This window comes from Loxodonta africana, chromosome 2 (genome assembly GCF_030014295.1).
Source record: "Loxodonta africana isolate mLoxAfr1 chromosome 2, mLoxAfr1.hap2, whole genome shotgun sequence".
NCBI lineage: Eukaryota > Metazoa > Chordata > Mammalia > Proboscidea > Elephantidae > Loxodonta > Loxodonta africana.
The window spans coordinates 231,616,752-231,642,333 of NC_087343.1; the positions used below are offsets into that span (position 1 = coordinate 231,616,752).

The 25,582-nt window shown below is 37.4% G+C and overlaps 1 protein-coding gene across 3 annotated transcripts in view; it reads right to left on the reverse strand.

Moving 5' to 3' along the window:
* Positions 1-12,248: 12,248 nt before the first annotated feature.
* The window catches only part of GCSAML (germinal center associated signaling and motility like), a 53,937-nt gene continuing 40,603 nt past the window's right edge, over positions 12,249-25,582 (reverse strand). For 2 of the 3 annotated variants that reach the window (XM_023540328.2, XM_023540327.2), the window contains 2 exons: positions 24,248-24,276; positions 12,250-23,371 (listed from right to left, as the gene is read on the reverse strand). In XM_023540328.2, the coding sequence (XP_023396096.1) occupies positions 23,135-23,371; positions 24,248-24,276 (266 nt within the window). In that variant the 3' untranslated portion in view covers positions 12,250-23,134. Of the gene's footprint in view, positions 23,372-24,247; positions 24,277-25,582 lie in introns of all 3 variants that reach the window. The other variant, XM_023540326.2, reaches the window with a different exon arrangement.

Consider the following 25,582-nt stretch of genomic DNA (forward strand, 5'->3'; position numbering starts at 1 on the left):
ATGCATCTTTCAAAGGTGCATTTAGAGTACACAGAAAGTAATTAGTTCTACTTACAGACACCATGGAACTTGAACTCATTTAAAAAACAGCTAGGTTTGACCATGTCACACATCCCCATTACTCATGACAAACTGCATATATTAATGAATATGGAAAAATTTTACATAAATTCTAAAAAACCCTTATTTAAGGAGATGTAAATACTAGTAGATGAATGCAATAGTTCATACTTCCCCTTTAAGCCTGATCATGTTATCAGAAAGAATAGAAAATAGAAAGTAGCTATTAAACACAGACAGTCTTAAAACTATAGAATGCTCTTAAGTCTATACAACAGAGTGCACGTATTGTGTGCCTGATGCATTTCAATTTAACAGAAACACATGGACACAGAGATCAAAACCCTCTTCCCTAAGCACCAGCATTCACACCACTAACCTTAGAGAAACAAGGTGTTGAATGTAGCAGGCCATGAGAAATCAAATATTTCATTGGGTGTAGAGTTCCATATAAAAGATTGCTCCACAACTGGAAAAATGAGCTAATTGATTAGTGACATGGCTGAGTCCCCAGGAGAGCTGGATTTAGCTCCAGAATGCGAATTTCACTGATTTGGAGGAAAAGTGATTGGAGAAACTTTATCAGAATGATCCTTCCAGACATCCACCTCACCTTCCCAAAAAGCAGTTGACAGACTGAACATAAACTAAAAGATCACCAAGATTTAATCCTCCAGTGTAAGTTAAAATCAACAATAACAACAACAAAACAAATAAATAAATGGCACACACACACTAAAAAACCACTCACTTCGAGTCAGTTCCTATTCATAGTGACACTACAGGACAGAGTAGAACTGCCCCATTCAGCTTAAAAGGTGATAAATCTTTATGGACACCAACTGCCACATCTTCCTTCTTCAGAGGGGCTGGTAGGTTCCACCGTCAACCTTCCAGTTAGCGGCCAAGAGCTTTAACCATTGTACCACCGGGCATCTGGGGCGGGGGAGGGAAAGGGCACCTACAGGGGTGAAACAGACAAAAATGCACAGCAAAACCTCCCTGTATATTTGGGAAAGAGCAAGCCTGGATCACTGTCTATACTGAAACATGATGGATAGGTTAGAAATGGAAACCACAGGACCATACACACTACAAAATATTTTCTACGAAAACAGGACTAAATACAAACAAAACTTCAGAAGAAATGATCCATAAGAAACTAAAGTTAGGTGAAGAAAATAATTCAATGAGAATTACTTCAAAAAGCAGTACTAATATCTGAAAAAATAATTCCTCCACACTCTCAAAATAGTTAAGAGAACCTGGAATTATTGAAACAAGTGATTTGAAACAAGAGTAGATTTTAAAGGAGGGGTTTTCAGGTATGTGAAATAAATAAATAAGGAAATATATAATGGTGGCAGTTTTTGTTCCTTTTCCCAGAACTAATGCACAGTGACCCTGAACATCCCATAAGCTAAGATGCTTTGACCCTTGAAAGTACTGCTTTCTGTGTCCCTGCAGTCCCCTGCCATTTTAAAGACCACTGATGATTCACACCACCCTCAGAAAACTAGATGCTCATAATACATGTATATAGGCTTGAGTGTGTCTCCAACCCGAGCATCTACCTTTGCAAATTTCTTGATGTTTTCCTATTAAACTATGCCCTGCTTGATTGCAATTAAACATTTACAAAACCCATTCCTTTGCTTGTGCTGGACACCAGCCCCCTCACCCCATACCTCCTCACACCCGCCTGGTGCTCTTCCTTCTGTCTTGAACCTATTCAGAGGCTGCCCATTCATGAGGGTTTAGCTCTCGTTTTCCTACTGCACTTTGTTCCTCTTTAGGATGTCCATTAGAAATACTGCAGGAATCAACAAAGAATGGCAACTTTTTGTTCTTTAACACTGATTCTTCTCACTTTGAAAATGGTACATCCTCAATTATTTTACTGCATGACTGCAGAGCAGGGGCTGAAAGTCAGCTGTTCCAATTGTGCTGAACCTGAGAATTACCATTGACCTTAAAATAAATTTTAGTAAACAAATAAATGTGTTGCTATGAATCACTCATATTCCTACCCTATTCTGATAGATGATATTTTTCCTTTCTAAAAACCAAACAAAAAAGCAGACCAAACTGGTTGCCATCGAGTGGATTCATAGCGACCCTGTAGGACAGAGAAGAACTGCCCCATAGAGTTTCCAAGGAGCACCTGGTGTATTCGAAAGGCTGACTTTTTGGTTAGCAGCTGTAGCACTTAACCACCACACTACCAGGGGTTCCAAAAACCAATAGTAAAACACACACACACAAAAAAACCCAAATCTTATTATTTATTTATTTTTTAAGTCCTAAATATAACTTTTTCACTCAAACAGAATACAGATATATCTGGGCCAAGAGGACATAAATATTGTCACCTAGTTAGTTGTGCCTTTTGAAAACAGCAAATATGGCCTCAAAAACAACCTCAGTACGATGGGAAGATTATGGGATGCAGCATGAGAGGAGGAAAGATTGTAATATGAAAAGGTGACAAACTTTTTAATTATCCATGGGAATGATCATAGTCAGAGACCAAGTTAGGAGGTTGAGACTACAGTTAAATAAAGGCCAGAGAATGTGGTAAATAGAGGTTTGTGCCGTATGTTAATCTTCTTTTGGGTTAAATTTTTCAGAATTTTTTCATAGTCAATAAGCAGTAAGAGCAATGGTTAAGCAGATAGTATGTGTCTTGGTTTAATCCCCTTTTAAATCAAGGAGATTCTTCCAGACCCTGGCACGGTGTTTCACGAATATGTATCACATGGAAAAAGATTAAAACATGGACAGTTTTGTTTCCCTTAACACTATGGTTAGCTCATCTTAAAAAAACCTCATTGCTGTTGAGTAATTCTGACTTATAATGACCCTACAGGAAGCTCAGGGATGATGAGTTTAAGCTCATTTATCACTGACATTCAGCAGAGATGATATTGGGCATCAAAAAAGAGAATCTGATAGTATTTTCTGAGATAAAATGTTCTGAAATACTTTGAGACAACATGAAAAAAATAATCTGAAATCAACAGGTTCATGAATTCTATTTGTTTTAATTTCATAGTTTTCTCTACGTGCAACTGATATGTAATCAATGCTGTGCAACAAGCCAGTCCTGTCTACACACCTAACACAGGTCAGGAAAGTCCATTCTGGCATCTGTGCAATCATGGCACCTCCTGCTGCATATATCCTGAAAGGAAATAAATAGTCTTTTCCACATCAAACTTCCGGAATCAAGGGAGTTGCTTGAGAAAGGACAAACTAGGAAATGAATATAAAGTCCTCAGAAAGACAAACAGTTGGGTTGTTTTAGAGTCCCGTCACTGACTTACCAAGTAAACTGGATGTCAGCAAGCCCAGAAAGCTGACAACTAATCTTTCTCCTCTACCTGGAAAAGAATGCGAAGATGTTAAAATTGTCTTGTGCAAACTTGGGGCACAGGTAAAATCTGACAGTTATGAGGTAGAAGTATCACACTGCTAGCTGGAAGTTCCTTCTCTTTGTAACAGCTCAAAAAGATATTGTTCTTGGCAATTGTAGGACATAAAAGTCCCATTGCAAATAATGTAAAGAATTAAATGGCTTCTAAATCAGGTTTTGGGGGTTGTTTGAAAACGTTTCCAGAGAAAGTGAGCTATCTCCAGTCCCCACTCCCCTAAGAGAATGAACTGGATAGCAAGGAACCTCAGCGACCTACCTCAGTGAGTGTATAGGGTGGAGGTTATGCTAGAAAGGGGGAAAAAAGGGGTTTGTTGATGTAGCATCATCACATTCCCTGAAGAGCAGGAGAATTATTATCTTTCCTGTATGGACAACATGTGGCTCATTAAAATGTCCAAAACAGAGGATCCTGGGACATAGCCAAGGAAAAATACCCAAGGTTGCAATTTCTGCCTGTCACATAAGGTTTCATGCAGTAAGATATCAATGAACTTACCTTGGCACTTTCCCATCATTTGAAATTAAATGCATTCTGATTATTCCATTATAGAACTTGCATGAAACGGTAGAAAAATATTATCATTGAGTAGTTTACAGAGAAATAACTTCATGCAAAAATCACTTGAGTAGCTGCCCTCAGTATCAATTGACTACTGACTAAGTTTCAAGCAAACACAAATGTCAGACATCATTGCACTGTGCTGTTCTCACTACATTAAAATGCCATTTTACATTTTGGAGCAGACTTTAAATTAATAATTTTATTCCTCTGCCTGTTTTTTTTGTTTTTGTAGTAAATTATCTTAGAGGAGTAAAAATTAATTTTTGTTTTTAAATAAGGGTTTCCCATTCCGCCTTGGTTACCTAATCACCCAGCCATGCTTATCAACAATTTCCAAATTCTACGCCTTGCCTAGTAAGTCTTTTTTACTTTCCCACGTATTTTGTCTTGATCCTTGAGAATAATTTTATGTGAATTTCAGAGATGCTTGGGCCTTACTTAGTACAAGGGATAGCATTCTATTTCCAGACACACCTTGCAATGTTGTGCGCATATATCCCCTGAGCTTTCCAGCAAATTTCAAGGAAACACCCTCTCTGTCACTTCAAAGACTATTTGGCTTTTGCAGCAAGCTCTCAGCCCCTTGAAAACCCACCTAAGTATTCTATCCTTTCTTATGTGTGCATTAACATATTTATAATTTAGCAAATAGCCATTAAACTCTTTCCCCCTTTTTCAAGATAAGGCATCATTGCTGAGATAATGTTGCTTGGCAACCATGTCAATTCAATACCCAAATCCAAGTAAAAAGAAATAACAATTATTCTTATGGCTTTACTGAGAGATTTGTTTTAACAAATAATTCATTGAAAATTAAGGTCTTTTTCTGTACCATTGACTTCTATTTTTTTATAATAGCTTTGATCATATAGTGAAAATCTTCCAATAACCTAGTTTATTGGACTGTTTATTGGAACAGTAGCTTGTAAACTCTATAAAAACATGGATACGGTTCTGTTAACATGTGTGTCTTCTGGGCATTGATAACTGTAGAATAAATGAACCCATTGTTTAAATAAGGGGATAATACAAGCACAAGCCCAATGAAGCATTAAAAATTTTGTGTACCTATTTGTCCTTTTGTGATTGACTATTTGACTCAGTATAATGTCCTCCAGATTCATCCACGTTGTGAGATGCTTTGAGGATTCATCATTGTTCTTTATCTTTGCTTGGTACTCCATTGTGTGTATATACTATAGTTTGTTTATCCATTCATCTCTTGATGGGCACTTAGGTGGTTGCAATCTTTTTGCTATTGTGAGCCTGGGTGTGCATATGTCTATTGCTGTGATAGCTCTTATTTCTCTAGGATATATTCCTAGGAATGGGATTGCTGGATCATATAACTAACAAAGCAACCCATTGCTGTCAAATCAATTCCAACTCATAGGAAGGGATATTGAATAAGAATATATTTTGCAGGCAGAATCAGTGACAGGTGGGGTTCTGATAAATATTACAGGCTGACGGTGACACCAGGAAAGAGATAAGGGGTAAAGGAATGTAATTGTAGGGGAACTAGCAGATATGGTACAGCTTTGCAGCTTCTGAAGCTCAGACTATTAGTCAGGCCAGTTGAGAAAAACCTGGCATGTGTGGGGCCAATGTTTAGGATTTAATTCCAGGGTAGTATTTTCTGGTTCACAAAATCTCACAGTACGAAATGTGGGGCGAGGCATGGCAGTCCAGAAAGTGCTTCTGATGACCAACCTGAGAAACCTTAAATCACTAGATCCAAGCAAATTTACTCTAATCAAAATGCAGTAGGGGTATCTGCACAGATACTGGAAAACACTTTAAATGCTGTTTATAGGAGAAAACAGTACTAAAAATTCCTACAAAATCACTTTAAAAACTATTAATCTAAAGGCTTTACAGAGAGGTGGGACCAAGATGGCTGACTAGTTAGAAGCTTCTGCTGATCCCTCTTGCAACAAAGACTCAAAAAAAAAAGTGAATTGATTACATACATGACAATCTATGAACTCTGACCATCAAACACAGAACTAAGGACTTGACCTGAGTGACAGGGGAGTGAAAAGCTACTTGCTGAAGCAGCGACCGCTTCCAGGCCCGGCATGCCAAGCCACAGCCTTGAGCCCTCGCGGTTCCCTGGAGCCAGTGTGGTGGGGCTGATCACGGCTTACTGAGACAGGGCAAGCACAGGATGCAGCCCTAACCCCCTGGAGTAACCTCGGCAGGGACACAGCCAGCGCACTCAGGCTGCACACTGAAATGGCTGACGGGAGAACGAGAAACCACAGGGAAGCAGCGACTGGTTTCAGAGCCTGGAGCGCTGCGTCCCAGCCAGAAAACCTTGGTGCTGGGATTTGGACTAAGTGCAGAGGAGCTGATCATGGCTTCCTGAGATGGTGCAAGCACGGGACACAACCCTAACCTTCGGGGGCAATCCTGACCCAGCCAGCACACACAGGCTACACACCCCTCTGGAACCTCAGATAAAACAGTCCTTACCAAACAAGATAAGTAACTTTGTCTATCTTGCCGTGCTACCCTGTTCTATCTATCTGGCCCCTCCCCTCCCTGCCCTAGCCAGCTTCGTTAACATTGAAATTCCCTGGGTCAGGGAATGAGGCACTCTGCAGGTTTTTTTTTTTTTTTTTAACCCATTCTCCTTGCCTGAGAGAATCAGCAATTAACAATCTGGGGAAAAATCCTTCCCTGACTTCCTTAAACTGGAATAATAATACAGAACCAGCTCCAGCCAGGCATAAGAGATCCACAGTCTTTGGCTTTCTTCCCTACAGTGAACCAGGTAGCTATTATAATGCAAAGGCAATTCTGATAGAGATCTGACTGTAATTGTTTTAGCTAAGCAGTGGAAAGGCAAGTTTTGGAGGTCAGATACCTCTCTACCTATTAAACAGAGCCCTCGCTGATCCACAGCAGGGAACTGAGGGCTGAAACTCTACCCACACCACCTACCCACCTGCTAAAGGGATCTGAGGGTAGTGACACCTACCAATCTTTAGAGGTACAAGCATTGGGTGCCTAAAGTACAGCTGCAGAGCCCACCCACCAACCAGAGTGCTCTAGAGAACAGAGACACTCCTGTCTCACTGACACGTGGGGGAAGGCTGTCAGGATCCTGCCCTTCTCCGAGTGTGACCCCTTGCTGCTACTAGAAACTGGTGCATAAAACCATCACCACTTCTCCTCTAAATTAATAGCTGACAGCCTACACCACACACTAGGTGACCCACTATCAGGACACCTAAGCTGACTCTATTCAAGAATAGTGAATGGACTCATAGGCTCATATACATGGTAACAGCTTAAACCAGCTAGTAACAGGACATAAGTGATTCAAAGGCTACAACAATCATGATAGTGAAATCTAGTAGCCCATCTGGGTGTATTGAAACAAAACAAAACACGAAGATAAGACTCAGGGAACAAATATAAAAGAAATCATTACAATATCTTATAGATGGCTCAGAGACAGCTGTCAATATCAAATCACGTAAAGAAGCAGACCATGATTGCTTGTACAAACCTCCAAATCAAAGAATCACAATCTTTCCCAGATGAAGATACATTCCTGGAATTGCCAGATGTAGAATATAAAAAACTAATATACAGAAAGCTTCAAGACATCAGGGATGACCTCAGAAATGAAATAAGGCAATCGACAGGAAAAGCCAAGGAACACATTGATAAAGCAGTTGAAGAAATCAAAAAGATTATTCAAGAACATAGTGAAAAGTTAAATAAGCTGCAAGAATCCATAGAGAGACAGCATTCAGAAATCCAAAAGATTAACAATAGAATTACAGAATTAGATAACTCAATAGGAAGTCAGAGGAGCGGAATCAAGGAATTGGAATGCAAAGTGGGGGAGATGGAGGATAAGACAATTGACACCAATATAGTTGAAGAAAAATCAGATAAAAGAATTAAAAAAAATGAAGAAACCCTAAGAATCATGTGGGATTCTATCAAGAAGAATAACTTGCATGTAATTGGAGTTCCAGAACAGGGAGGGATAACAGAAAATACAGAGAGAATAGCTGAAGATCTGTTGGTAGAAAACTTCCCCAGCATCATGAAAGACGAAAGGATTTCTATCCAAGATGCTCATTGAACCCCATACAAGATAGATCCCAAAAGAAAATCACCAAGACATATTATCATTAAACTTGCTGAAACCAAAGATAAAGAGAAAATTTTAAAAGCAGCCTGGGGTAAATGAAAAATCACCTACAAAGGAGAATGAGTAAGAATAAATTCGGACTACTCGGCAGAAGCCATGCTGGCAAGAAGGCAATGGGATGACATATTTAGAGCGCTGAAGGAGGAAAACCTCCAGCCAAGAATCATATATCCAGCAAAACTCTCTCTCAAATATAAAGGTGAAATTAAGACATTTACAGATAAACACAAGCTTAGAGAATTTGCAAACCAAACCAAAGCTACAAGAATTACTAAAGGGAATTCTTTGGTCAGAAAACCAATAATATCAGATACCAGCACAACACAAGGTCACAGAACAGAACATCCTGATATCAACTCAGATAGGGAAATCACAAAAACAAAATAAGATTTAATTTAAAGGCTTTACAATTAACAGTTACTCTGATATGCTCGGTATGAGGCTCATAGCTGACCCTTGTCGTGATAGGGGACACAACATCATTCACACAAGACAAGTGGTCTGATCTCAGTGAATAATTTCTTTTGTTGCTGATTGCTTCTCCCTTTTGCTGAAGTAGAATGAAAGAATGGAGAAGAAAATTAAATTGCAAAAGAGTTGGGTTACAAAAAATTAAATTTTATGAGAGTCACAATTTAAGGACTGTCCAGGGAGAGGGTTGTCTTGCTACCATTTGATCTGAATCTTGTGTTACTCACCATTAAAGAGACAAAGTATAATACATAGTATTTTGAGCTCATAAAACCAAGACCCCATATTTTCACAAATTCACCATGACAATGCTGTATGGTGAAGAGGTTCAGTAGCCAATCTCTCATAAAACCACTGACCTTTTTCTTTGGAACTGTATGGCCCGGTTACCTTTTCTTTGCTTCATGATGATGTTGGTCCAAAATAATCTGCCACCAACTCATTGTAGGTAGGCCCTTGAACTCATGGCTTCATCTCTATATGTTTCTTCTTCTTCCTCTGATGAAATGGAAATTAAAATACCTTATGAATACGCTCTAAGGAAAGCCTAAAATTATTTAAGAAGTTGGCAGACTATGCATTATAAGCAAATGCTGGCACAGAAATAAAGGCGCTGCAAACACTTTAGAAAGTTATCTCTGAAGTAAGAAAGCTATTATTATAACTAGGTAACAACTGAATTAATTCCCTCTTTCAGACAACTATAAAATCATAAGGATTTCTCTTTAGTCAATATGTTAATTCAACCAGAAGAGTACTAGGAAACACATTTAGGAGCCGTCCTTCCAGATTAGGTAATATCTTCTAAATTTTGAGAAAATACTGGCAATAACACAACACAGGGTATCTTTAGAACAACTTATATTTGGAGAAGCACAACCTGGGTGTTAGGTAAAGATGCTGTTCCTGGTGATGCACAGAGAATAGACATTTTTATTATGAAATGTTTCAGTTTTCTAAAGTGTAGAAGCTTGATATATACATCTCTGTGCACCATGGAACTCTAGAGAGAGTTCATGGGTTGTTTCTCCCAGATATCATGCCCTACCAGGAAGTTCTTATTTAAAGTAAGATGGCCAAGGAGGTGCATCCCAAAAGAGCAATGAATTTTAATAACTGAAGTCATAATTTTAACTATCTCGTGTGTTCTTTTTTATACTAGAAAGTTTTTAATACTAATTCTAGAAATGATTCCAAGCCTTTATTGAATGTACGTGCTCACTCCTTCATCCATCCCTCCGTCCATCCATCCCTCCGTCCATGCATCCACCCATGCACCCACGCACCCACGCACCCACGCACCCACGCACCCACGCACCCACGCATCCATCCATCCATCCATCCATCCATCCATCCATCCATCCATCCATCCATCCATCCATCCATCCATCCATCCATCCATCCTTTAATCCATTCTCCTATTAAGTCCCTCATTTTAGTGCCCTTAACAGTTCTATATTTGAACAAATTCCGTAGTTTTTAGCACTGATTACATTACCCAGAATGTCTGTCCCTGCTTGCTCCAGTCTTGCTCATGTAATTGCTTTTGTTATTGTTTTGTTTTTAATGTTTCTTACATTTCAATTCTCCTCGTTTTAACTTCATCTTTCCTCATGCTGGAATGTACTTCTCACAGCCCTCTTGTTTTCTTATTTTATTTCCCAGGAACCTCACCCAAGCTGCTAATGAGAAGCAGATCTCTCTTTTATCTTGCCTTTATTTTATTTCCTAGTATCGAAAAACAGAAAATCACACATCTTCTTCTTCTTCTTCTTTTAATGCCTGGCTCCCACTCTAGATTGTGGACTTGGTGATGGCAGGGAGAGTATCAAACAACAATTTTTCAACAAATATTGGTAAAGAGAAAATCACTGAATCCACCAATCCATACTTACATTATTTAGAAATTAATCCATATTTGCAATGCTTTGCTATAAGCCTATATAAAACTTAATAATAGTTTATGTCTTTTTATTATAAATATGTAAATTTGGTTCTTCATTAGGAGACCGTCATTGAAGGCAGAGATTCTGTCTCATTAATTTTTTTAACTCCTCAATACCAATGAACACATACTAAATTAAATATTAAAAACTCCTTGCTGTTCAGTCGATTCCAACTGATACCAACCCTCTATAAGTATGAAATCAAATATTAAATAAGTAAAATTTATTCAAAAAACCAAACTCGTTGCCGTTGAGTCAATTTCAACTCATAGTGACCCTATAAGGACAGAGTAGAACTGGCCCCATAGGGTTTCCAAGGAGCTGTTTGTGGATTAGAGCTGCCTACAAAGTGGGTACCTTTCACTTAGCAGTCAAGCTCTTAACCACTACACCACCAGAGCTCCAGGAGAAAATTTATCCAGTAATTGTTAAACAAGGTTTCATTCCATACTTATTCCTCAAGTGCTTCTCTTCCTCTAGATCCTGCACAAGAAGATGAAGATGTGGCCTGAGGTGGATCACATGCCATTAGGAGAGAGATAAAAGTTACTGTAAAAGTCAGTGCAGGATTATGTATTTTGTTACTACATCAGGGCAAAGAATTGTAACTTAATCTAGACTTTGAAAGGGCAATGAGCTATCTGAAGAAGGGATGCTTGATCTGAGCTTTGAGAGAGAAGTAGAAATTGGCCAATAATATACAGAAAGGAAGTAAAGAAACATTTCAAGGAAGAGGGTGAACAAAAACCCCAGAAAGAAAAGAAAAAAATATTAAGTGCCTGCAGTAGTTCTGCAAGGCCAGAATATATAGAAGGCAAGAGATAGTGGTAGGAGACCAATGTCAAAACGTAAAGACAATGAGAATATCCTGGAAGTTTGACATAGTATGTTATACAATTTCATTCTATAGGAAGGAAGCTCATTAAGTAATTTGAAGTAAAATGGAATATTATTATAGCTTTTTTGAAGTAAAATGGAATATTATTACAGCTTATTTCAATGAATAAGTTTATACTTATGGGGAAAAAAAGAGAGACTCTATTGCCCCAAGTAACTTCAAAAAAAAAAAAATTTTTTTTTTTTTTGCGGTAATATCTTGTATCTTCAGTTGGATGGTGGGGACATGAATATTCAATTATCATTACTGTTTCTCAAAAAGTAATATGTGTACAGCAAAAGTAAGAAATAATATGAGACTACACATAAACCAAGGAGCCCTAGTGGGCCAATGGTTAAATGTTCTGCTGCTAATCAAAAGGTCAGCAGTTTGAACTCACAAGCCGCTCTGCAAGAAAAAGATGTGGCAGTCAGCTTCTGTAAAGATTACAGCCTTAGAAACCCTATGGGGCAGTTCTACTCTGTCCTATAAGGTCTCTGAGAGTCAAAATCAACTTGATGGTAAAATGTTTGATTTTGGTTTGGACTCATAAACATGGCAGCATGAGAGCATGAATTTGTCTCATCCACTTCCCAATGTGAGCAGTGAGACATCTAAAGGTATTGACGGAAAAAAAAAAAAAAAAAGAATGGGAGAAATCTTTTTTTTATTAGTTATCAATTCCATGTCATAACATAACGAAAATACTAATTAGCTCCTCAACGTTCATCAAGCTAATTCTAAAATGTATATGGAAATTCAGTGGGATGGAAAAAGTCAAAACACATTTGAAAACGAAAAAAAAAAAGAATTCATTCTATCATATTATTGAGACCTCCTAAAGCAGTATTTAAGAGTGTGTAGTATCAGGGCATAGATAAGCAGATAGGTCAATGGGAAGAAGAAGGAGCCCTGAAATAGGAACATGCATCCATGACTGACTACTAGATTGACACTGCCGACCATTGACCAAAGGACTTTTTTTTAATGCACAGTCTAAGAAAACTAGATACCCAGATAAAAATGAAATATATGTCTGTGTGACTATTATACAAACATTTTCTGAGGGAATGATACGCATAAATTTGAGAGGAAAACTATAAAGATATTAGAAATGAATATTGGAATTTATTATCATATTTTGTTTTTCTTAAATAAGACACAAAATGCACTAACAACCAAGAAATATTTGAAAAATTGGATGGCAAGACAATTTAAGATGTTTGTTGAAAGACTATAAAGAATGTTAAAAGAAGTGAATTGATTGTTGTTAGATAGTTGTTGTCGAGTCTGCTTCAGAAGAGGACATGAAATGAGGTGTATCTGACATTGTTGATATCAGATAGATCCTGGCTAAAAGCAAAGAATGCCAGGAAGATATTTACATTTACTATACAAAGGCTTTCAACGGTGTGGAACATAAAGAAATCATGAATAACATTGTGAAGAATGAGTATTCCAGAACACTTAGTTGTGCTCCTGTGGCACCTGTACATAGACCAAGAGGCAGTTGTTCTAACAGAATAAGGGGATACTGCATGGTTTAAAATCAGGAAAGGTATGTGTCAGGGTTTTATCCTTTCACCGTATTGATAATATTCAATATAAGAGACTAAAGATGTGTAAAAAAATCTCCCCCAAAGTACAAAAATTGTCTTAAAATGAAAGAGATGTATAAAAATAGAAGTTCAGTTCACGTGGCCAACAACCTACTAACCAGAGTTCCAAGGTAACAGACATTTAGGAATTATGTTATGGCACAGCCACATCCAGAACCAATTTCTCTGTTATGCTAAGGTAGGCAGCAGTAACAAACTAACCCAAAGCTATGGGAGCCCTAACAGTAAAAGTGTGTTTCTGAATTGTGTAACAGCCCAATTTATTTCTAGGTAAGCAGGTGAGGGTGCAGACATTAATTCATACATTAATTCATTCTCCAGGATGAAGTAAGTCCTGTCATATGACATACACAAAACAGTCCACCAGAAGTGGGTGAGAGCATGAAGGAGTGCCTTGGGAAGTGTCTATGGGACTCTTTGCAGGTCACTCATTATTATGCTCATATTCTGTTAGCTGGAGTTTAGACCACTGCAAGGGAGGGTGGAGAATATAACATGGCTGCATGCTCAGAAAAAGTAAAACAGATTTTTACTGCAGATTTTTGCATACCCTTCTTCATGCTGTAAACAGACCAAGCTAGCATCTCTTTGGATATTCCAGTAAATCCCTCTCTTTTCTAGCTTCTTCACTTCAGTATCACTTGGTAATGCAGATTCCAAGATCTTGGTATTAATGAGGGAGATAGAAGGTCCCATCACACTCTCTACTATTATATATTATATTACATTATAATGTGCTATGTTATGTTGTTATGTTATATTGTATTATAGCTATTACCTGTTAATTTGACCAATTCTGACTCACCCGGAAGAATTGGTCCAAATGCTAGGAGTAACAAGATTGAGCATTGCTATGCTGATTCATTTTTCTTATGGACCAAACAACAGCCTCCTAACTGGTCTACCTATTCCCATTCTTGCCTCTAGTGTAATCCATTCTCTACACAGCAAAAAGAATAAACAATTGAAATGAATGACTCATTTAAGCGATCAATTAATAAAACATAAAAACACAGAGATTAATTAAATTTATTTCACAACTCAGTATTGTCACAGTTTAATTGTTGTTATGTATTTAATTTTTTTTTATTTATATCAGGATTTTTAAATAAAAAGGGTATCTAAATATTTTACTGGGTTGGGTAAATATTCATATCTGTCTGCCTGTCCGTCTATCTATCTATCTCTCTACCTTCTTCCTGTCAGCCTATCTACCTACCTATCCCTGATTTGGATAACATCTTTTTTTTTTCACTTTAGGAAGAAGAAACAATACTCAGACACAAAACACAAAGACAGTGGTGAATTGACTAAATTAAAACGCTTTCCCTTTTCGTGATGATGCTTTCCCTCACTTTCTGTTCAACTAAATGGTGCAAAAAAAGGAATTAATCATCCTTGGCTGAATCTGCTATTTTCCTGCCCACATCCATCACCCCTTCATTCCTTAATTTATGAAGTCCCAATTTGTTTTGTAATATGACTGGATTTAAATACTCAATTTCCCACCCCAACTTGAAGCTAGAGGTGATCCAGTTTTGGCCAATAGAATGCAGGGAATCTCTGTGAAGGTGTACCTCCTCAGTTAAAAAGATAAAACATTGAGAGGCTAAGTCTTTTGTTCCTCCCTCAACCCATTTTTTCTGCCTGTAATACAGATATGAGTCCTGGTGGGGCAAGTGTACTTAGGCAATCCCAGGGCATAAACTCTGAGAATGAAAACTTATGCTTAAGATGGTAGAGCAGAAAAAGAGGGAAAGAACTTGGGGACAGTTGTTCATTTGGCTCAGATTCATTCTCTGCCCTTTCCTGTTCTGATACGTGCCAACATAAGCTGATCCCTGTGGACAGTTAGGTCTTTTTGTTATCTGAATCCAGTTGGGTTCTTGATTCTAGGCAACAAAAGGTGATTAGGATTGCAAAAAGACTTAGGATGAAAGAGAATTCTGGATTTTTTTTTTTTTTTAATGCTTTCTGTTGATCCAGCACAACATATGTGAGACTAACCACCTCCCTCCGGGACATGCCAGGCAGCTCCCTTCACAGTTCCCAATCTCCCTTGATTTCTGGGACAGTTTTTCTTTCCATTGTCCTTCATGACAAGGGATGGTAAAAAACTTCCCTCTGTGGATAATTTCTGGGTGACTTGTCATCACTTGGAAGCCCTGGTGGAGTAGTGGATAAGTGCTACTGCTGTTAACCAAGAGGTTGGCAGTTCGAATCTGCCAGGCTCTCCTTGAAAACTCTATGGGGCAGTTCTCTTACGTCCTATAGGGTCAGTATGAGTCGGAATCGACTTGATGGCAGTGGGTTTGGTTTTGGTTTTGTCATCACTTCTTTAGTGTCACACCCTTGTACCTGCCAGATCATACGTGATACCTAAAAGATTCTTAGAAGTATCACCGATCCACCATGGCAGTCCCGGATTTGCCCTCCAAAATGCTTTTTGACTAAGAAACATAATCCTTACTCAACCTAGTCCCATTCATCAACCTCCAGGTTTTAGATTAAATGTCAATTCCTCCAAGAATAAGTCACTTCTCACTGCTGCCTGTTCATGCATTAGCCTATTTTAATATCCACACTCTGTCACATACAATGATGTTTTGTTGTTGTTCCGGCAGTAGGCCGTGAACTTCTTCAAAGTAGGGACGGTCTCTACAGTATTCTTTACAGATTATCAGAGTTGTATTTCCAGAAAGTACTAGTATAAACGGTTTATGAACACACTAAAATGAACTCAAAATCAATAAATAAAGTATTTACTACATAAATCCAAACAAATATTTCTTTAAAAAATCAGGATTAAATAGGCCTTATTCCGGCTTTGCAAAGATGACTCACTAGCAGTAATAGAATACAATGTATCACGATTATGGCCTAAAATAAAAACACCATGTAATTTTCTAAATAAATGCAGAGAAATGAATAGATAGAGTTAAAGAACTGTTTGTGATTTTATAATCACAGAAAACCAGAACTGCAAGAGAACTTCTTTTATCTGGTAAGACCTATATACTAGAAACCTGCTCTACTATCTATTTAATGAAAAATTCCAACATATTCCCTTTAAGACTAAGAATAAGAAGGTTTCATGTCATCACTGCTACTACTGTATACAATTTAATGGTCCAGGTCAATATTATCAGATAAGGAAAAAATAATGGGTCACTCCAGTATTATAATGATGGTGAACTAATTTGAGGGGAATTATTTGAGAGAAAATAAGGTCAACATGCCTTATACATTCTGGCAGTAGCAACGTGAAAATGAGGGGACTCAGCATCTATACGTTTATTAATTTTTCTTGTTTTATTATCAGTTTCTCAGGGTCATAATATAGTAGTTTCTATCCCAAGGAATGAACATTGGCTGGTAAAACTATGAACATTCCTCCAATAGTAATGCGTAGACTACTAACCTGTCAGTAGTACTAAAGGGGTTACTCCCAATCGATGGAAATGAAATTCATAATAACCATAGTTTGTTCTCTATGGATGTGGAAACCTAATCTCCAACAATAGAATTATGGCCATTTCCCTTTCTATACCCTTAGAGAGGGAAGCCTGAAGGACAGAGTTCCCCCATTTTAAATTAGGTTGGCCTTTAGTAAAAAATATTCGTAGAATTTAAAAGATAAGCCCAACAACTCAACTCGATCAACAAAGTTCATTTGTGAAAGAGGTTAGGAAAACACACAAACTCCAAGACTGTAAGAAGATTTGGCACCATGTCACATAATAAATAGCTTAAAGAATTATTTATTGGTTCACATGAGTTGTGAATTATAGTTTATTTTATATATTAAAAGTCTTTTAGGCAAAAGAAATATTATATTCTCAAATCCTGTGCTGTCTGATCCTGAATACCAAAACCTGTATCGACCAAATAGAAGAAAGCTAACTTAAGAGCTTAACCCAAGAGAAAACATTATAATGATCATATATGTCCAAATATAAAGTATTAATCTTGATAAAAACAAATCCCTCTGTCATGGAAGAATTCCAACAAATTCAAATGAGTACTATTCAAAAACAATAGGATTCTTGCTTTTCATGCCAAAGACGTGGGTTCAAAGTTTAGCCAACAGACCTCATGCACAGCCTCCACATTTACGTCAATAGGGGCTTGGATATTTTTATGGTTCTGAACAGGTTTAAGCAGATCTTCCAGACTAAAATGGACTAGAAAGAGAGGCCTAGTGATCTACTTCCAAAATACGAGTCAATGAAAATCCAATGGCTCACAAAGGTCCATTCCTAACCAATCACACTGATGACACAAGACCGGGCAGCATTTTGTTCTGTTGTGCCTGGAGTCTCTATGAGTCAGGGGCCAACTTGATGGCAGCTAATGACAACAACTATTCAAAACTATTTGATGGGGATTGATATATTGGATAAATTTGTTGGTATATGAATACCCATAAAATGGATAATGTATGAAATCTAAAACTAAATTTAAGTATAAAACCTAACCCCTTCCAGAATGTATAATAGTAGGTTTACAATCTAAACTAAGAGCTGTTGTTGCTGTTAGGTGCTGTTGAGTCCCTTCCAACTCATAGCAACCCTATGTACAACAGAACAAAACACTGTGCGGTCCTGCGTGGTATTCACAATCATTGTTATGCTTGAGCCCATTGTTGCAGCCACTGTGTCAATTCATCTCATTGAAGATCTTCCTCTTTTTCGCTGACCCTCTGCTTTACTAAGCATGATGTCCTTCTCTAGAGACCAGTCCTTCCTGATAACATGTTTAAAGTAAGTGAGATGAAGCCTCGCCATTCTTGCTTCTAAGGAGCATTCTGGCTGTACTTCTCCCAAGACAGATTTGTTCTTTCTTCTGACAGCCCATATATACTCGATATTCTTTGCCAACACCGTAATTCAAAGACATCAAATCTTCTTTGCTTTTCCTTGTTCATTGTCCAACTTTCCCATGCATATAGGGCAATTGAAAATACCGTGGCTTGAATCAGGCTTACCTTTGTCCTCAAAGTACATCTATGCTTTTTAACACTTTAAAGAGGTCTTTCGCACCAGATTTGCCCAATGCAACACTTTGTTTGATTTCTTGATTGCTGTTTCCATGGGTGTTGATTGCGGATCCAAGTAAAATTGAATGCTTGCTGCTGTTTCTCCTCACTTTGAGTCATGCCACCTCAGCAAATGAAGATCCCAAAAGCTTTATTCCATCCACATCATTAAGGTCAGCTTTACTTTGAGGAGGCAGATCTTCCCCAGTCGTATTTGGGGAGCATTCCTACCCGAGGGGCTCATCTTCTGGCACTAACCAGACAATGTTCCACTTTTATTCATAAAACTAAGAGTAATTCCCCCCAAAATTGTATATGAACTCTCTTAAATTTTACCTTTGATGATTACAAAGCACTACTTTATCTAGCTTTATCAGTACAAGAGCCTCTCAGTGATGAGAGTAGGCATATTTATTAACTTTTTCGTTAATGATGGTGAAAGAAAATAATGAGTCACCCAAAGCTATGTAACTGACCAAAGAGTCAGGATAGGTATCTTTAGCTAATCTCGGTTATCTAACCCTTGCATATTTGGCATAAAAATATGTTAACAATTATATATACGTATATATAAAAATAAGTATATGCAAATCCTGGTAGCATAGTGGTTAAGCGCTATGGCTGCTAACCAAAAGGTCAGCAGTTCAAATCCATCAGGCACTCCTTGGAAACTCTATGGGGCAGTTCTACTCTGTCCTGTAGGGCCACTGTGAGTCAGAATTGATTCAGCAGCAAGTTTTTTTTTTTTTTTTTTGGAACAGAACTCACAAAGTTACAAACATCTCTGGACAGTAAACCCAATGGACTGGTCTCATTTCTATTCTGCTTCATCACTCTAAGCAATGAACTATGCTAGTCCCTGTACTTTTATTCTTTAAATTCTACCCATTATGAAATCCTAAGCACTTTTCTTCTTTCTCCACTATGGCAGCTTTTATCTCTTGTATATCAAATTTTATTCTCTCTCTTCCTCCCCACTGGGGTCATTTCTCAATTTTTGATACTTATTTTCTGCTCGTTTCTGGCAATACTGCTCAACTTTCTCATGTCACATGCCTTCAATCCACTATTGTTGATGACTCCTTGTCTATATCTCCAGTTATTGTGTCAGTTTTGACATTGTAAATATATTCTAGCATGTCTCTGTGGAATATGTACATTCTAATATCACCTTTCATTCAACATGCCCAACAGCGAGCTTACAACCTGTGGCCATAGGCTCCCACCACCATAGTATCTCCCCTTTTTTAGGCACCTGGATTGAAAATTCAGCTCATATTCAACCTCACCCTTTACTGCTCCTATCCCTAACAGTCCTGTCCCACTACATCACTTCGATCCAGATCCTAAAGTACTTCAAAACATGAATTTTATCAGGTTTCTTCTCAAATTAAAAGCTGCAGCATCTTCTCAACTCATAAAAGATTTAAGCAAAAGTGGTATTCATGCATGCTTTGCTATGTGAGCTTCTGTGACGTATTGTGTGTGTGTATCTTTAGAAGTCAATTTGTATTTACCATGCACTAACGTTTATATCAAATAGTTACGTGTATTCCTGTTAGCTTTGCCATACATATTATAAGCATCTTGAAGGAAGGAGCAATCGCTGAATTTCAAAAGCTCCCCAGCCGGGTCCTGAGTATAAAGTAGAAATTATATTGAAATATGGGCTAACCGTATAATTAAATCTGCCAAAACTGAACGACTATGCCAGTTATTTTTCTTCACTGAAATGTGGTTGGCTTCCAGTCCTCACCCCTCTTCTTTCCTTTTTCTACAAGCTCTTTCCTGTCAATCTCATCTGCGCAGCAGCACCTACCATCATCTCTAAGCAGACAATTCAAAACCACACATACACACACAAGCACTTCATATTTGCCCTCCAGTCTCCAATTTTGCCTACACTTAGTTAATTCTAAAAATAAAATAAAAATATAAAGACTGTTGTCTTCCCATAGTTCTGACTTCCCATTTAGTGACTGCATCATGTTAAAGTAGAAATCATGAAAGACATTTACCTTAAAATATTTTTTCTTCTAAGCCGGAGATGTCAAATCACGGCTATTGTTTTTCCAGAAGGATCCATCTCCTAGTTTTTTATTGGCAAGGGAAATTCTTAAACAACACCACGATGTACAACAAAGAGAAAATGAAAGTATGCTTGGTCACTCTAAAAATTTGTTATACTGATAAATGCACATCGACCTTATACTTTTTTAATGACATTTTTAAAAAGTTTATTTATTGTTCCTGAAAATGTAATCTAATTATAAATTATCTATACAGCTGTTTTTATATGCAATAACATAATTCATCTCTTGAAAGAGGAGAAAGATACCAACATTTATAACGTTGGTATCATGTCCAAATGATATTTTTTTCAAGATAGAATTTCCTCCATGACATTTAGTAAGGAGATTGGTAATTTTGAATTGCTATATGAATGATTGATTCAATCAATTCAAATAAGTGCAACATATGTGTATCTGCTGGCATACTAAAAAGCATTTGTATTCCTCTCCCCCAATCTGATTAATAGCAGAATGTTTAATTATTTACTTTTTTATTATACAAGTTATTGACTTTCTCTCCATAAGATTTATTGACACATGCACATGGAGGGAAAATGTGGACATTATTGACAGAACAGCTAATGTCTTTTACCTGAGGTCGAAAAACAGACACCAGGAAAGAGCAAATGCCTATTCTCCTAAAAGGAGTGGAGTCTTAATTTTTCTCTAAAATATTAAGAAAAGAAGTCACCAAGAAACACATATAGTGTGTTTACTTGGCTGAGGTCACTGGGGCAAAGAATCCCAAGAAAGCAATTGATGCCTGTGTTTTTTTTTTTTTACCAGTGTACAGTTAGCTAGGAATCACTTAGGGAAAAGGAATCATATAGGGCAGATATTTTTGTCACTGTGCTCCTACTATTTGCTAAGACATTATTTGCAGCTTTTAACATTCAAATAAGATGACAATATGGGACCTCACATCACCTGTACCTGGAAGTTCCAACCTTTATCACAAATCAGCTTCATCTTCTCCAAACACTCCCCAAAGTGTACCAATTACCCAAATCATTCTAAATAAAGATATGAGAAATGTAAAAGGTCTTCCTTGAAGGTGTTGTGCAGGAATACATTATTGTTATAAACTCACTGATGCTGCCTTACCAAAAAGCATCCAAAAGGAATAAAATATTCAATTGAATTAATGTGTAAACTAAACTTAATCTCTATACTGTTTACGAAGCACAAGCTAAAATAAATACTTGAATGAATGATAAAAAAAAGAGAAAGAAAAAGCAAGACACAAACTGGAAGAATATACTTGCTATACATATATCTGACAAAAGAATTGCATTTAGTATATGTAAAGAACTCTTACAACTTAGTAATAAGATGACAAGCAAACTAATTTAAATATGGGCAAATGATTTGGACAGTTCATACAAGAAATTAATAAACAATAAATGTATATGTCTAATAAATGTATAAAACATGGTTTATATCACTAATAATTAGGTAAATGAAAATTAAAACCGTAATGATAATTCACCATTACATTGTTTTTGGTAGTGGCCTTGAGTTGAATTTCTGACTCATGTGTGCAGAGTAGAACTGTTCCATTGAGTTTTCAAAGCTGTGACTTTTCTGAAGCTAATCCTGTCTTCCAAGGCACCTCTGGGTGGGTTCATACTACCAACCTTTTGGCTAGTAGTTGCACTACCAGAGACTCCACACACCCATTAGGATGGCTTTAATTAAAATATTGGAATAACTAAGTTTAGTGATGATGTTGTTGGTGAGGATGTGGAACAACTTCAGCTCTCATACATTGCTGTAGGCTCTTAAAATAGCACAGTCACTTGGGAGAACAGTTTGTCACTTGCTTATAAACTTAGGCATATATATGCTTAAAATATGACAATGAATAAAGAAGATCAAAGAACTGGTGCAATTTGAATTATGATGTTGGCAAAGAATGTTGACTATACCATGAACTGCCACAATAACAAACAAATTTGTCTTGGGAGAAGTACAGCCAGAATACTCCTTAGAAGTGAAAATGGCAAGACCTAGTCTCCCTTTGGACATGTTATCAGGAGGGACCAATCCCTGGAGAAGGACATCATGCCTGGTAAAGTAGAGGGTCAATGAAAAAGACCCTTAACGAGATGGATTGACACAGTGACTGCAACGATGGGCTCAAACAAAGATTCTGGGGATGACAAGGGACAAGGCAACATTTTACTCTTGTGTACATAAGGTCACTGAGAGTCAGAATTAACTCAATAGCACCTAACAACAACAACAACAGAATGCAGGATATTCAAGGATATTCAAAGCAGTTTTATTCGTAACATCAAGAACTGTAAATACCCCACAGGTCCAAATTATGTCATGTCCATACAACAGTATACTACTCAACAATATAAGGGTGCAAACTACTGATACAAGGTCAATCATGGATGAATCTCAAAAACAATACACTGAATGAAAGAATCCTTACACAAAAAAAATTAAATACTGGATGAGAAAATTTTCCTTGAGTGGACTACACCTCAAAAATAAAATAGGTAAGTGGGGGTGGAGATGTTGCATTTGAAACTTGGAGAGTAGAATTGGGAATAGAAGATTCTAGAATATATATCTATAGATGCTTCTTGTCCTAGGAAGGCTTTCTATAATCTTCATGACCTCGAATTTTATAAACAGAAGTAAATAAAATATTCTATGTAATCAGGTCAATTTACACAGTTTGACCTACACCACAGAGATGTCATGTTTCAGAATTGCCCAAGTCAGTACTGTAAAATTATGTCATTTCTACCCTCTAATCAGGAATAGATGGTTCAGGAACTGATGAGAGAGAAGACTCCCTGGAGCCCCTTATTCAGTATCACCTTTGTTACATGGAAGATGATGAGGCAACTTGAGGGTTTCTAGTAAGGCAGCACAAGTTCGTAATCAGGCTCACGGGTGCAGGAAGAACGGCTGGGAACACAAGTTGTCCTGAGAAGGGCGTACTCTGTTTCTGACCCATCTCTAAACTGTCTCACTCTCTTCGTGTGGGAGTCAATGTTCTCATAACCATTATCATTGGAGCTCAGGGAGGGTCTTTGATAGAGGCTGTGATTAATGACGGTGTAGCAAACTTCTTCCGAACCATTGTCATTACCCTGCCAAGCACAAGGAGGAAAGAAATCAAGGATAAGAATCCATCAAAGTTGAACGCAGTGCCCCATGCCTCCTTCTTTCTACATCCACAGAGACCTAGTTTCTCAGAGACTTCATTTTAGCACTGTGTCACATGCTCCAAGCTCTACTCTTTCTGCTTTTATTTCACCCCAAAAGAATAAAAGAGGAAAGAATGACACATTTCTCTGAATATCTAGAGAAAAGCAGTCATATGCTTTAGGTCATACGTATTGATATGCAATATATGCAATGATCAGAACTCAATATAAGTAATTAATTTACATAAAAATACACTTTGTAAGATAAAATGCTGTTAATAAAATTTAGAGTTTAGCCACATTTTCAACTCCATAGGTAGTCAAAGAGAAAAATTAAAACATCAAGCTATTATACAATAATTAAATAATTAAAACAATTCTGATGTATTAAAAATAGAATCAACATTTATTCACATTATTGATTTCAACCATGTTTATTTGTATAAATTTAAATACTAGTCTATGCATACAAAAATTGGAAGGGAATGTGAAAAACTAGAGTCCATGTTTTATGGTAATGAAAGTATGAATATAGATGTATTTGATTTAACTTGTTTTTGTTATAATAGTTTTGAAAATGAAAATAAGTGACTTCAGTGGTATTGGGAACTTGCTGGATATCAAAATCAATTAAATTACCTTTTAATTTGTGATTTTACTTAATTTTTCATAAAAATTGCCAAGTAAGTTATTTAAAATATGAAATACTTGTATAAATCCATTCAAGAATTATAAATAAAGAAAGACTTACAACTACTCTTGAAGAAAATTGTCAGTATTTTGACATTTACCAGAAATACATTATAAAATTTTTATTACCTGATAAGAAGTAGATGAAATTCCTTGGCCTGGAGGAAAAAAAAAAAAAAGATGAAAACCTAAGACTTTTGGACCATGACCGGCTGGGGGAAAGGTGGATAGGATTGCATGCAGAGATAAACTATAAACAGGTCCATCACCGGAACTTCTGACTCCCTGGCAATATTCCAGCCATATCAGATCCATCGTGTAAATGAACACATGCCAAGTATGCTGAACAAAGTGGATTTTGGAACTAGGTAATACAATTTTGTCCACAAACATGGGATAACAATAAAGCATGTTAGTGTAATTATAGCTAGAAATTTAAGGAACATTTTCTATAAAAAAAATCACAGAAAAAATCATATAATAATTCAAAATGAATAATCGTTATAAAGGTAGGTACAGAAATAAGAGTTACTAATAATTTTAAATTAAAGACAAACACACACACTCAGGTTGATTAAATCCATGAACACTGAAGTGACTTTGTTGTTAGCTACTGTGTCCAGTAGGGAATTTTGCAAACAAACCATCTTAACCCGCTCGCTGCACCAGCTGTACAAACCAGTCCCAGACTACCAAGATCATCCACCTCTGAACCCAAATTGTATGATGAATATCATATCCCATTCCACATGCATTGTTTAGAAATCTTGGCTTCCTTTCCCTGGCCAGTTAAGACTCCAGATGCTCATGGAGCCCTTCTATTTCATCTCTAGACATTTGAGGCTAGGTCCTCTCATCCTTAACTCTCTGGGGCTAGATTAAAGGGTACCATCTTCAAGCACAGTGGTCCACATGACTCCCTGAGCTCCAGATCAGCAAGCCCCAAACTTTAGGGCTTTCCTCTAGCTCCTCAGGGCCTAGTCTTAAACTCAGAAGTTCACCTATTCCCTCTAATCTAGACTAGCCAGCTTCACTGCTTCTTTTAGGTCTGATAACTAACTGAAATGACTTACAGAGTTTATGGAAACATCATATTTGCAATAACTTTGATAATAGAGAAGCATATGAACACAGCCTGTTGCTGTTGATTTGATTCCAACTCATAACAATCCCATAGGACAGAACAGGACTGCACCGTAGGGTTTCCAAGAAGCAGCTGGTGGATTCGAACTGTCAACCTTTAGATTAGCAGCTGAGGGTGAGGTCCAGGAGCAGTCTCTGCATAGAGCCTCAATATCTCAAGGGGACCTGCTTACCCTCATGAGGACATACATTCATTATCAACAACTAGAAAACCTTTCAACCAGAAACCGCTCCGTGATGTCAGTCCATGGGCTCTGCTGTCTGCCACTCCTCTCGGCTGGCTCCCGGCACTTCTATGTTGGCTCCAGGATGGCTCTCAGA